This window comes from Geotrypetes seraphini, chromosome 12 (genome assembly GCF_902459505.1).
Source record: "Geotrypetes seraphini chromosome 12, aGeoSer1.1, whole genome shotgun sequence".
Taxonomy (NCBI): Eukaryota; Metazoa; Chordata; class Amphibia; order Gymnophiona; family Dermophiidae; genus Geotrypetes; species Geotrypetes seraphini.
This window is the reverse complement of record NC_047095.1, coordinates 30,026,329-30,038,794: the sequence shown is the minus strand read 5'-3', so window position 1 is coordinate 30,038,794 and position 12,466 is coordinate 30,026,329. Positions and strand designations below refer to the sequence as shown.

Here is a 12,466-nt window from a genome sequence, read left to right as displayed (position 1 = left end):
ACAGAAATTAAATTGAAAAAAAGAGAACGACTGCAGATGGTAGATGATGAAATGCGTGTTTGCTTGTCGACTATTGAGCCACATTATGAGTTAATTTGCACTCAAAAACAAGCACATCTATCACATTAATTAGCAATTTTATTCTATCTACTTTAGTTTCACTGTTGTTATAGTTACTTATGCTGTACATAACTTAAAGAACTTTAAATAACTCTCAAATTTAATTTTTTGTTGGTTTTGCAATTTTATAATTTCAATTATAATGTGCTTTGAAAAACATTTGCTCCGTTTAGTGTGCCAGGGCTAAAAAAAAGTTTGAGAGACACTGGACTAATCTGAACTTTATAAACATGCTTTTGAATTTTAAAATTTAGTCTTTATCAGTTTAAACTTACTCTTGGACCAGGAATCCCGGGTGGACCCTAGATATAAAGCAGAACAATTTCACATTAAACACTCCAGTTTTCTTAAAACTGTAAATAAATAATTTCCATGCAAATATAGTTTATTACTTACAGGTAGACCAGGACGACCTCTTGGTCCCCGAGGCCCCTAGAATAAGGAAAACCCCACATCTCAGTGTTTATAAAATAACATTTAAGAGGAATGGAGTATAGGATTTAATGGTTTATTTTATGAATTGTAAAATTTCAGCATTCCTCTGGCACTGGATTAATACTATAAATCTCTAAACTTCTGTGAGATCAGAAATTAAACAATGAAGAAACTCTAGAGAACTCTAGTGTAATTCTAGAGAAGTTCAGGGATAATAAAAGCAGAAAATTCACTGATTAGTTTTGCTGTGCTCTTTAAGGGGCATATTTACTAAAAGGGTATTAGGATTTTAAATTAACACGGATTATAATGCATGCTAAATGCAAACTGAACACAGTTTTCTTTTTGAGGGTATGTTTTATGTAGGCTGTGTACTAATGTAGTTATTAGCATGCAGCAACAAGGGAGCATTTAGCAACTCCTATGTTAACCAGTTGGTGTCCATTATCTAGAACACGTTAGTAGGTTGCTTTCAAACCCTTGTCATGTCTTCTCCCAGAAATATTCCCTATTGTGTGCATTAAGAAGTATATTACTGCTGAACATCTTAATGCTGTCATGGGGTACCCTTGTTAGTATGTGCTAAGAGCTCAACACCCTTTAGTAAACATGCTTCTAAAATTGTTATCAAATACTATCTGGTCAATCAGTTTTTCAATAAGTAAAAACTATTGCAGGAGGTCTTGACATATTTCATGACATTACATTACCATTTGTATTCTGCAAAAGGCCTTATGAGTTCATGGCGGATCACAATAAATTAACTACTGGAAACAGACCCAGTTAAACATAGTGCAATGGCAGCAAATTCCTTAAAATACAATAAACACAAATCATAATCTAATTTCAAGATAAAAATGTCTTAAATAAAAATGTTTTTAAAAGCTTCCTAAAAACCATATATCATACTTAATCTAATTAAAAATGGTAAAAATCATTCCAGATTAGAGGTGTCTGATAATGAAAAGATACATTCTACCGAGTGAGCGACCTAATTTGATTTGGGGAGGGAAATTGAAGGTAAAACTGCTTCCTTAAAATGTGTCCTGATCTGCTAATAAGACCCCTTTAACTAAGATGTGGTAGAGGAGGGGTGCCCACATTTTTTGGGCATGCGAGCTACTTTTAAAATGACCAAGTTAAAATGATCTACCAACAATAAAATTTTTTTAAAAACACAAAGCACATTGTACGCAGAGAAAATGTTAATTATCATTTATATTCCGGGATTTTAAAGAGGTCAAGGCAGATGAATATGCACTGTCACCTCAGTAACAACCATACAAAAACAGACAAATATACCCCCTCCCTTTTTACTAAACCGCGATAGCAGTTTTTAGCGCTGGGAGCTGCGCTAAATTTCCCGCACTGCTCTCAACGCTCATAGGCTCCCTGTGCTAAAAAACGCTATTGCGGTTTAGTAAAAGGGGGCCATAGTGCAAAATATAGACAGCAGATATAAATTCTCAAAATGGACACATTTTGATCACTAAATTGAAAATAAAATCATTTTTCCTACCTTTGTTGTTTGTTGATTTCATGAGTCTCTGGTTGCACTTTCTTCTTCTGACTGTGCATCCAATCTTTCTTCCCTTCTTTCAGCCCGTATGCTTCCTCTCCTCCAGACTTCATTCCCTCCCCCAACTTTTTCTTCCTCTCTCCCTGCCCTTTCTTTCTCCCTGCCTCCCTTTCTTTTTTTTCTCTCTTCATGCCTCCTTTCCTTCCTAATCAACCCCATGGCCTGGCATCTGTCTCCTTTCCTTCTCTTCTATCTCTTCCTCCCCCGCTATGCTCTGGCATCTCCTCTCCTTCCTTTCTCTCTGGTCTGGCATCTGTCTCCTTAATTTCCCTTCCCTCCCCCCATGCCCCGGCATCTTTCTGCTCTCCTCTTCTATCTCTCCCTCCCCCCTCCATTATCTGGAATTTTCTCTCCTTCCTTGCCCCTGGTCTGGCATCTGTCTCCTTCCCTTCTCTCTCCTTCCATGGTTTGGTTTCTCTTTTCCTTCCCTTCTCTCAGAAGCCCGTGGCATTTACTGTGCTTCTGCTGCTGCCTCCGTGTTTGGTAGCCAGGCTGGAGGTAAAGGGCAGCATCACCCCATGTTACAAGGTCCGGTTTGGACCTCTCAGACTTGCCTACTAGTGGCCAAGCAATATAGATGCATTATAATATTTTTTGTTTTATTTTTAATCCCTACTTGCCCTGCCTTCTGGAGAAGCCCCAGTGAAGGAAAGGGACACAGCTGGAGAGGGTGACAGAAAAGTTGGTGGGGAGAGCGGCACTCATCCTTTTATGTTCAGCGGTGCTCTCCTTGGGGGTGGACACGAGCGGAAACTTTACACAGGGGGGAAAGCCGACGCTCAGAGCAGGGCTGCCACATCCTGCCCCTTCGACAGTCCAAATACATGCTGCTGTGGCCGCACGGGACGCGAGTGCAGCCAGTTACCGAGAGTGTCGTGTCCTGAGGCCAGAGTTTGCAGGGTGCATAGTTCCTGTTTCGGAGCACGCATTGTTATAGGAACTGAACCGGGGGGGGGGGGGGGGGGTAGGCCCTCTAACACTGCAGTAAGAGGTTTCCGAGAGGGACCATTCAAAACTTGATTTGGTCATTTGATTTTATTTACCTTTATTGTTTACATACATATGCATCTGTACCATATTTAGCTCTCACCAAGATATATACCAAGCTCAGTATGTATCTCAAATTCCTCACCTCCAATGTATAATCTCCAGCTCCTCAGAAGTACCACCTGGGCTCATAAGTTTTCACTGCCCTAGGCTTTATGTACTATCTCCTCACTGGGGCTGCTATCAATTTTTACTATCAAACTTTACTTTTAAATTTTTATTTAACAACCCTTCTAGCATATTTCAAGGGTGCTTAGCTTTTAATTGTGGTCTTCTTTTCAGGGAAATAGGCGCAAATTCCATTGTGCAGATCTCAAAAGGAGACATGGCCAGGGAAGGAGCATGAGCGGGTTGTGGGCATTCCTAAAACTTAGAAGCGCTATTACAGAATACACCCGATCCACGCACAGTTTAGGCATAGGAATTTAGGCCTGATTTTTATTGGCAAATGCCTGCATCTTAGTTGTGAAGACAAGTGATACGTACAAACCATGCCTAACTCCACAGGCAGTTTATAGACTGCTAAGCACCAATTTTTTTGTTGCCAATTTTTTAGGTGACATATATAAAATTTTGTGGCTGTGGGGATGTGTGTAGCTTTGGTTGGAAAAATATCTGCAGACACTTTTACCTTTGGCAAGTTTCAACGTGGAAATATAAGTGTACTTTCACTTTATAAAGTGGAGCAAGACCTGAATAAAATTTCCTGTGGACTTACAGCATTACAAGTAGTTTGAAAATTGCCCCCATGCTGAATGTTAAAACTTAATGCAAGAAATGATATCTACATAGATAAGCAGTATCTTTACATCTTTATATTTAACTTACCATTTCACCTTTAGCACCTTTTTCACCTTTGGATCCCTGGAATACAATAATATGCACAATCTAATTATTTACATTTGTTTAAGGGAAAGAACATATGTAATTAAATATTGAGAAATATAATGGGGCATTTTTTTTACATATAGTATAAGAAAATAAAATCAATTCACAGAATATATTGTCCAAGTTAACCAGCATCATGTAGGTTGGTAAATATTTCCAAACCTGCATATGGAGACATCAGACCAGAGCTTAGGTTGTTGGACTGTATTCCATTCTATTCTACTCTTATTTATATTCTGCACTATTCTCGTAACAGATTTTAGGCAGATAACAACAATTAAAAAAATATTCTGTCCAAACAAAATGATTCATTTAACAATCGTTAAAAATAAAATAAAAGTTTTTAATAATTTTCTAAAGATATAAGAAGGAACTTTTCTTAGTGCAGTTGGAAGATCATTTCAAAGTTTTTTTTCCTATAAACTCAAAAGATTTTTTCATCAAAGATTTCAAACGAGCAGATGAACTTATAGAATACCCAAGACTCAACGACTGTTTATACAGGGAGGTAGCTCTATACTCGTACAAAGTACCAGGTTTTGAAAAGCCGTCCAGGGAAATCTGGACATCTGCTAACCCTAACCACGATTAGCATGTAAAAATAGGGATATTACCATAAAAACTTGAACACATTTTGTGGTAAGTCTTTTCTTATGTGCCAAATGCACATTAGAGCTTACTGCCCTTTAGTAAAGTGGCCTTAATATTGGTTTTGCCATATTGCATTTGTGGACTTGTAGTTTTAACTGTCTTTTAAAACAGCAGGATTAATCTGGACCGTGCCTTAGTGCAGCGGTCTCAAACTCAAATCCTTTGCAGGGCCACATTTTGGATTTGTAGGTACTTGGAGGGCCGCAGAAAAAAATAGTTATTGTCTTATTAAAGAAATTACAACTTTGCATGAGGTAAAACTCGTTATAGTTTATAAATCTTTCTTTAATTGCTTCTGATAATTTCAGCTATACACAGCTGAAAGGAGTGCAACATGCAGAAAGTGAAGTTTAGATAGTTTTTCCACTATTTTGAGGCACATACCGAGGACCTCAAAAGGCGCATACCAAGGGCCTCAAAATAGTACCTGGTGGGCCGCATGTGGCCCACAGGCCGCAAGTTTGAGACCACTTCCTTAGTGGCATATGAAAGATCCCTAGTTTAATTCCCAAGTTGGGTTTTTTACTCCTAGGTTGGCTGGATGTACTCAAGGATTTAACATAGTGACTAGGTTCAGGGTTCAGGATTCATGACTGCAGGATTCTGAAAAAAACTTTGGTGTATGGCTCCTGGCCTAGAACCAGTGCTGCAATGGTTAGAGTAAGTATACTGCGCAGAAGAAAATGATAGATCATTGTGCCAGATCCTATGCTTAGTTCCAACTAAGCTGGAAATGCAAATATAAGAGAGAAAACTGCCAGGTAAAATAAATACATACTCGTACATACATGCAATGGTGGCAAGAATAGAATTTAAAAAAATGCAATTGAGCAAAATCACAACTATCACTTATGGCCTACAGCTGTCAGATAATCCTACATTGCACAACTCTGTGTTTGTTCCTTTTCTATATCTTCTAAGTTCTAATCTTTAAAAATTTCTGATATGTTATTTCTTATAAGTTTATCTTGTAAAGAAGTAGATAGACTCCTGGACAGTATTACCCTGAGAGTGTTTCTAGCAGGCCTAAGGCTTGCAAGATATAGTAACATGGTAAATAATGGCAGATGAAAACCAAAATGGCCAGTCTGCACACAAATTATCATATGGAACCCAATACTCATTTGTTCTTTCTCAATGTCTCTCATCTAACCTATAAAACTACTGTCATGATTATTATGTTTTAGTATTCTTGAGTCCCTTAAAGTTATGGGACAGTGTGTAAAACATAAAATCAGAAGAGAAATAAATTTTCTTTCAATTTTACTGTAAAATGCATATACAATGCTTTACATGTATAAAAAAATGAGATCTAAGAAAATAAAACAGAATTAATTACAAAAAAGGATTACCCATAGTAAAAAAAAAAAAAAAAAAAGTTCTACTTACAAGTTTGCCTGTTGGGCCTATAATTCCAGCTGGACCAACAGGACCAGTGTTACCCTATAAGGAATAAAAACAGAATTTGATTAGCCTAAATCTCTTAAAAATGAGAAAACAATAGGAAGGTGACAGATGCTAAATTATTTATTTCATCACCCAGACGTCACATGCACTGTACTCTCAGCATAATCAGATGTATGAATAGAGCTGCATATCTTCAGACAGTCACTTAAAAATATATGATAATGATATGCAAAGATACAACGGATGGGTGAATGGTTTGGACTAAATCTAAACCCCACCTGAACCAGGAGGTTTGAATAACTGGAACTGGCTCAGGAGAAGTTGTGACTTGACTCAGCTGTATCTCAGCTTGAAGTCTCACATTCAACCATTTATGGCCGATTTACTAAGGCTTTCCCTTCATTCAGTGTCTATAGGAAAAGACATTGATGAATCAGACCCTTGGATCTTTTTGACCTGATTTGGATGTTATTATTCACAAACTCATGCTTTAATTCAATGGTATTAGTGCAAATCTTCAATCTTTTGAATGCACTGTGAAAATTCAGAAACAAATTTAAATAAATCTTAATGCTGTAAATAAATCACAGTTCAGATTTAAATTGCTTGAAGTGATTGTAATTCTTTGAATAAATTAAAGTCAAAAGTATGAAAACATGAAACTAGATTTGAACCAAGCTGGGAGAGGTTTCCTCATTCCTATAGAAATACACGATGCTTATTTTAGAAGCCCTATTCATGATTTACAACACTGAAAACCCAATTTTAGAAAGCTGGGATATATATTTATAAATCTGCAATATGGACATATGGCAAGGGGGTGTGGTTTGGGCAGGACCAAAAATACATAGGTACTTCCCATTTCAGAAGGGAAATTTACATCCATGATCATAGAGGTCAGCATCAGGATTTACAGCTCCTTTTGGCTACATATAGGTTTTGTGCAGGATTCAAGATGCTGAAACACTGTTTTCAATTTTTGAGGTAATGAAAATCCCAGCATTACTCAAGAGCAGTGGTCTCAAACTCAAACCCTTTTCAGGGCCACATTTTGGATTTGTAGGTACTTGGAGGGCCTCAGAAAAAAATAGTTAATGTCTTATTAAAGAAATGACAATTTTGCATGAGGTAAAACTCTTTATAGTTTATAAATCTTTCCTTTTGGCTAAGTCTTAATAATAATATTGTCATTTATAGCTAAAGAGAGATATGATCAAGAAACTGTTTTATTTTACTTTTGTGATTATGATAAACACACCGAGGGCCTCAAAATAGTACCTGGGGTGCTGCATGTGGTCCCCGGGCCGCGAGTTTGAGACTACTTCTTAAGAGCAATGCCTAGTGGGTAGGCTTAGGGTCTCCCTCATAATATTCCACAAGGAGCTATCATCTCTGGTCTCTGGTTGAGGACTGCCACTAACTAAATCGGGGAAAACTTCCTGGATAGTTGAACTGAAGGTTCATGATGTAATGTAATGTAATGTAATTTATTTCTTATATACCGCTACATCCGTTAGGTTCTAAGCAGTTTGAAGAAAATATACATTAAGATTATAAATGAGAAGTAAGAAGGTACTTAAAAAATTCCCTTACTGTCCCGAAGGCTCACAATCTAACTAATGGATGTCAAAGGACAAGATGCAATACTAGAAGTGGTGATTTCCTATGACAAATTTGAAATACTTCTAGAAGCTGAAATTTATCTTTTTGTGGGTGTGTGCATCCTTTAGGACCAGAGGAGGTTAACAGTTTAAAAAGGAGGAAGAAACTGTCAGGCAAGAAAAAGAAGGGGTTGTAAACTGATTTAAAAATTAGTTTAAGTATTTACAATTAAGTCCATGAATTTGTCAATATTATCATCAGAAAATAAACAAATGAAAATTGAATATATATTAAAGGTAAGTGATGTCAATACATATAATAACTTTTGCATAAGTTTTTAAATGCCATTATTGCATCAATATTGATATATCTTATAGTTTAATTCCTAACCCATCGGATCATGTCTAGATTTCATCAAGGTGATTTTGGTATCTAACACCTACAGTGTTATAATATTGTTTATGTATTGCATGCTGTTAGTCAGAGATTTTAGTCATTATACTTACAACTTGTCCAGGGGGCCCTTTAGGCCCCAGAATTCCAAATAAACCAATGTTACCATCTGGTCCCTAGAAATTAAAAATTTGTTACATGCCCAACAAAATCAAATATATATTGGGGAATAATATTCAATATTACAATTAGATGTACACACATTTGTACTCTGATTTTGAAAGTTATGTATACTGCGTTATTATAATGTGTCATGATTAAGCTAGTACTCCAGATGACTTACAAAATAATCACAAAACATCCCTATTTTGGATGTTTTGTGTGTGGGGGGGGGAGGGCAGTGCTAGCTTATCTCTCGCCTCAGGCAGCAGATTGCTTTGAGCCACCCCTGACCTATGTATCCCAATTGTAAGGACTCATATTTTGCTGTCCTTAGGGAGCACCCGCTACAAGTCCTCACTACTGGGACTCCCTAGCTTCATGTTGCCTTCTATAGAAAAATGAATAAAAAAGGAAGGAGATGCCAACAGGCAGAAATCATTATAACTTTTGGTGGTAGCACACCTTTTTATGCTTTGCACATTTTTTTAAAGGAAGGCAACCTGGAAATCAAGAAAATTGGCCCTTCAGAATATGCAATTGGATACTAAATTTCAAAGAGATTCTGGAGAATAGATAAGCCAAACCTACTGTCACTTTGAACTCCCTTTCAAAATAGTACCGTATTTTCACGCATATAACGCGTGCGTTATACACGATTTTTACAAACCGTGCATAACCTTGCACGTTATACGCATGAGCGCGTTTTACAACATTTTTTTTACATAGTTTCCCCCCCCCCAACGTCCGATTCATCCCGCAGGACCGCTCGCACCATCCCCCCAACGTCCGATTCACCCCCCTCCCCACAGGACCGATCGCACCCCCACCCTGAAGGACCGCTCGTACCCCCACAGCCTCTGATGTCAGAGAAAGGGCGGGACCGCCGGAAGAGGAAGCAGCGCAGACGTAGGGCTCACAGAAGGGCCAGGACCGCCGGAAGAGGAAGCAGCAGGAGAACAATAGGAGCTTCTCCATGATGGGGGGTGGAGGTGGGGAGGCTGTGGGGGTGCGAGTGATCCTTCAGGGTGGGGGTGCGATCGGTCCTGAGGTGGGGAGGGGTGAATCGGACATCAGGGGGGGGTGCGAGCGATCCTGCGGGGTGAATCTGACGTCGGGGGGAGGGGGGGGCATCAGGCTTTCAGGGTGGGGACAGGACTTCAAGGGGGAGAGGAGAGTCAGGGTGGGCCAGAGGAGAGTCGGGGCGGGCGAAAGGAGAGTCGGGGTGGCCAGAGGAGAGTCGGGGCGGGCGAAAGGAGAGTCGGGCGGCATGCGCGGTATACGGGTGTGCGCGGTATATAAAAATTTCTTTACATAAATTACAGTTTCCCGCACGCTATACCCGTGTGCGCGTTTTACGAGTGAAAATACGATAATGAAATATATGGACTAATGTCCATGTAGTAGCTCTGTAAATCTTTTTTCATAGAGATCGAGTTCAAGAGGGTTACCAATAGCAATGGTTCTGATGACATGAGCCATAACATAACCCTCCAAGGTCAAACCTGCTTGGAAATGAACAAAAGAGATGCAATCTACTACTACTACTAGATGTATACAGCACTGTAAATTAAACACTGAATAGTAATCTGGTACTCTTAAGTATTTTCCCTACCGGTCCTGGAAGGCTCACAATCTAACTGTGGTACCTGGGGCAATGGAGGGATTAAGTGACTTGCTCAGGGTCACAAGGAGCAGGCTAGGATCGAACTGACAACCTAAGGATGCTGAGGCAGCAATTCTTTTTTTTTTTTTTTTTTTTTTTTAAATTTAATATTTTATTGAACAAAATGAAAACAATACACAGGCAGCATGCCAACAGCAAAAGTACATTGCCCATATGAAATAACATAACCCCCCCACCCCCCCACCGAGTGATACAATATAGGCCTAAAACAAAGGAAGATGAAAATGAAAATAAGAATAGTTCAAAGAAAACCCCGCCAGGAGCCATAACGAGACCACTGACGATGAAACGTACCACAGGAATCATTATTTAAAGCAGTCAGTTTAGACATCAAGTAAATTTGGTCAATCTTATGTAACAGTTCAGTACGAGAAGGCAAAGAGGCACGCTTCCAATATGTAGCCACAGTGAGTCTAGCTGCCGTAGCAACCAGGGCCACAAAATGATTCTGATCCACATCCAAACTCCCCAAAGGATAGTTAAGTAAAAATATTTCCATACGCAATAGAATGGGTAGGTGTAATACATCAATCATCAGTTGTTGAACCATCTTCCAAAAAGGTACAATCTTAACACAATCCCACCAGATATGCCCAAAAGTGCCCAGACACCCACAGTTACGCCAGCAGTGTCCATCTCCACAGTGATAGAAACGGTGCACCTTTTCCGGCGTAAGGTACCACTGAAATAGCATCTTATACCCTTGCTCAACTAAGGGGGATGCTAAAGAGACTCTCAGCAATGTACCATAAAGGCAGTCCCATTGTTGATAATCAAAGGCCTTACCCAGCAAGAGTTCCCAACGATGTTCATATGTGCGGGCCTGTGGCCTAGTGTATAAAAGAGCCCTATAAAGACGTGAAATAAGGCCCACCCCAAATCCCATCCTAAAAACTTGGAGAAAAGCAGAGTCTGCCCCTTCCCACTCAGGGATCACCCTCTTCACCATAAAATCTCGAAGTTGGACATAGGCGAAAAAATCCGTAGAGGGGAGGTCATATATAGATTGCAAGGCAGCAAAGGGTACCAGATGTCCACCCACTATCAGCTGACCTAGGACCCTAAGTCCCTCCATTTCCCAACGCCGAAAAATCACAGTATCTCTAGCAGGCAGGAAATCAGGGGCAAATCTAATGGGAGTAGCATAGAAATAGCGCTGACGTGGGAACCAAGCTCGTCGAACCCGGCTCCATGCATGCAAAGTACACTCCATCCCATAAGATGTCCCAGTCTGCAGATCCCGAAGGATATCAAAAGACAGCCAGGGCACTGCTGCCAATGGGTAGGCAGGTTGTAAAGCCTGTTCCAGAGAGACCCAGCGCTGGGAGGGATATGCCCAATGAAACAGTCCCTGCAGTTGGGATGCATAATAATATGTAGAAAAATCAGGGACACCCATTCCCCCGTGTAACCTGTCCCAATACATACGTTCCCTCCGCACCCTAGGGGGTTTACGTGTCCAGATATAAGCAAAGGCCCGCCGTTGTAGCCTAAGCAAGAACCGTTTAGGAATTGAGAGAGGCAGGCAGGAGAACAGATACAAAAAACGAGGCAGCACATTCATACGCAAAGCACTAATCCTACCCATCCAAGACAATCTCAATCCCTCCCATCGATCCAGATCAGCAAACACAGTTCGTAGCAACGGAGGGTAATTCAATTCAAAAAGGTCAGAAAGTCTTCGAGATATACGCACACCGAGGTATTTAATGGATTTAGCTGCCCATCGAAACGAAAACGTAGCACGTAAGTCCGTTACCAACAAGTCCGGAAGGGAAACATTAAGCAATTCAGATTTTTCAATGTTAATTTTAAAGCCAGCCACCACACCAAACATAGTCAAAACACGAAGCACCTCTGTCAAAGAATGATGTGGGTGGGTCAAGGTAAATAAAATATCATCAGCATACAGTAAGATCTTATGTTCTTCGTCACCCACCACAATCCCTTGAATGTCAGCATTCGCACGGATAGCAGCTGCTAAAGGTTCCATAACCAACGCGAAAATCAGCGGTGACAAGGGGCACCCTTGCCTAGTTCCTCTACGAATCATAAAATTAGCAGTATATCGTCCATTAACCCTTAAGCAAGCCTCCGGAGCAGCATATAATAAGGTCACCCAATGTAGAAAAGCACCCGAAATGCCCATCTTCTTCAAAGCTGCTAGCATAAACGGCCAATAAACCCTATCAAAGGCTTTTTCAGCGTCAACTGATAACAAGACAGCTGGAACAGAATCTTGATGGGCCACTCCAATAAGATCTAACACTCTTCGAATATTATCACCAGGTTGCCTCCCTGAAATAAAACCACACTGATCTCCATGAACTAGGAAAGGCAAAAAACGTTGCAACCGGACTGCCAAAATACGGGTAAACAGCTTATAATCAACTCCTAACAACGAAATAGGGCGGTAAGACCCACAAAGGAGGGGATCTCTCCCGGGTTTAAGAAGAAGAGAGACCGCAGCCTGACGAAACGAATACGGCAAACAATCC

The 12,466-nt window shown here is 40.0% G+C and overlaps 1 protein-coding gene across 3 annotated transcripts in view; it reads right to left on the bottom strand.

Moving 5' to 3' along the window:
* COL24A1 (collagen type XXIV alpha 1 chain) overlaps window positions 1-12,466 on the bottom strand; it is a 460,026-nt gene that overhangs the window by 31,322 nt on the left and 416,238 nt on the right. For 2 of the 3 annotated variants that reach the window (XM_033916356.1, XM_033916354.1), the window contains exons 51-55: window positions 8,236-8,298; window positions 6,110-6,163; window positions 4,010-4,045; window positions 517-552; window positions 396-422 (exon numbers count right to left, since the gene is read on the bottom strand). In XM_033916356.1, coding sequence (XP_033772247.1) covers window positions 396-422; window positions 517-552; window positions 4,010-4,045; window positions 6,110-6,163; window positions 8,236-8,298 — 216 coding nt within the window. The remainder of the gene's footprint in view (window positions 1-395; window positions 423-516; window positions 553-4,009; window positions 4,046-6,109; window positions 6,164-8,235; window positions 8,299-12,466) is intronic. The other variant, XM_033916355.1, reaches the window with a different exon arrangement.